Here is a 569-nt window from a genome sequence, read left to right on the forward strand (position 1 = left end):
TTCGCATTCCTTTCTTAACAACGCTGTGTTTTCATCTTCCTTAGTGATGTAGTACAAGGGGATGTAGCTTGTACCTTCCATCCGCTTTTCTACGATCGGCAACTCAGCGTTCTCCATGTTTTCATTATGCTCCTCTATCTCCATGGCTGTTTTGCTTTCTACTGGTGGTATAAACGAGGACCTGATGCTTGAGCTACCTGCGATTTCTGGATCTTTGAAATGAAAGCGGCTGAGCACATTGCTGGACACCAACAGACCAGAGCGTGTGTTCGATCCGAAAAGCCAGTTCTTCAGAAAACAGGAACTGGTCACTGAGTTCACTGCGTTCCACAAAATTTTCTTCAGTTCATCCCATGCAAATGGTGCGTTCATCAAGCGTTCAATCCGTGTTGCAAGCATTTTCACAGTTTCTTGTGTCCACGACAGCTCCTCGTTCATGAAGAACGGCAGCAGCGCACTTATCATGTTCTTCTGTGCCAGCTCATACGTCTTCTCTCGTATGAACTTCTCTTCATATGTAAGATTGTTGATCCTTCTTTGTGCAGCAATAGTATCCTGTGTTCTCCGTA

General features: G+C 45.0%; 1 protein-coding gene across 1 annotated transcript; it reads right to left on the reverse strand.

Annotated features, from left to right (window-relative positions):
• Positions 1-569, reverse strand: VCUG_02766 (uncharacterized protein; the record flags this gene model as incomplete). Its single annotated transcript, XM_008077587.1, has 1 exon — positions 1-569. A coding segment is annotated over one exon (569 nt), but the record flags the coding sequence as incomplete, so codon positions are not given.

Source organism: Vavraia culicis (genome assembly GCF_000192795.1).
Source record: "Vavraia culicis subsp. floridensis unplaced genomic scaffold supercont1.329, whole genome shotgun sequence".
NCBI classification, from domain to species: Eukaryota; Fungi; Microsporidia; family Pleistophoridae; genus Vavraia; species Vavraia culicis.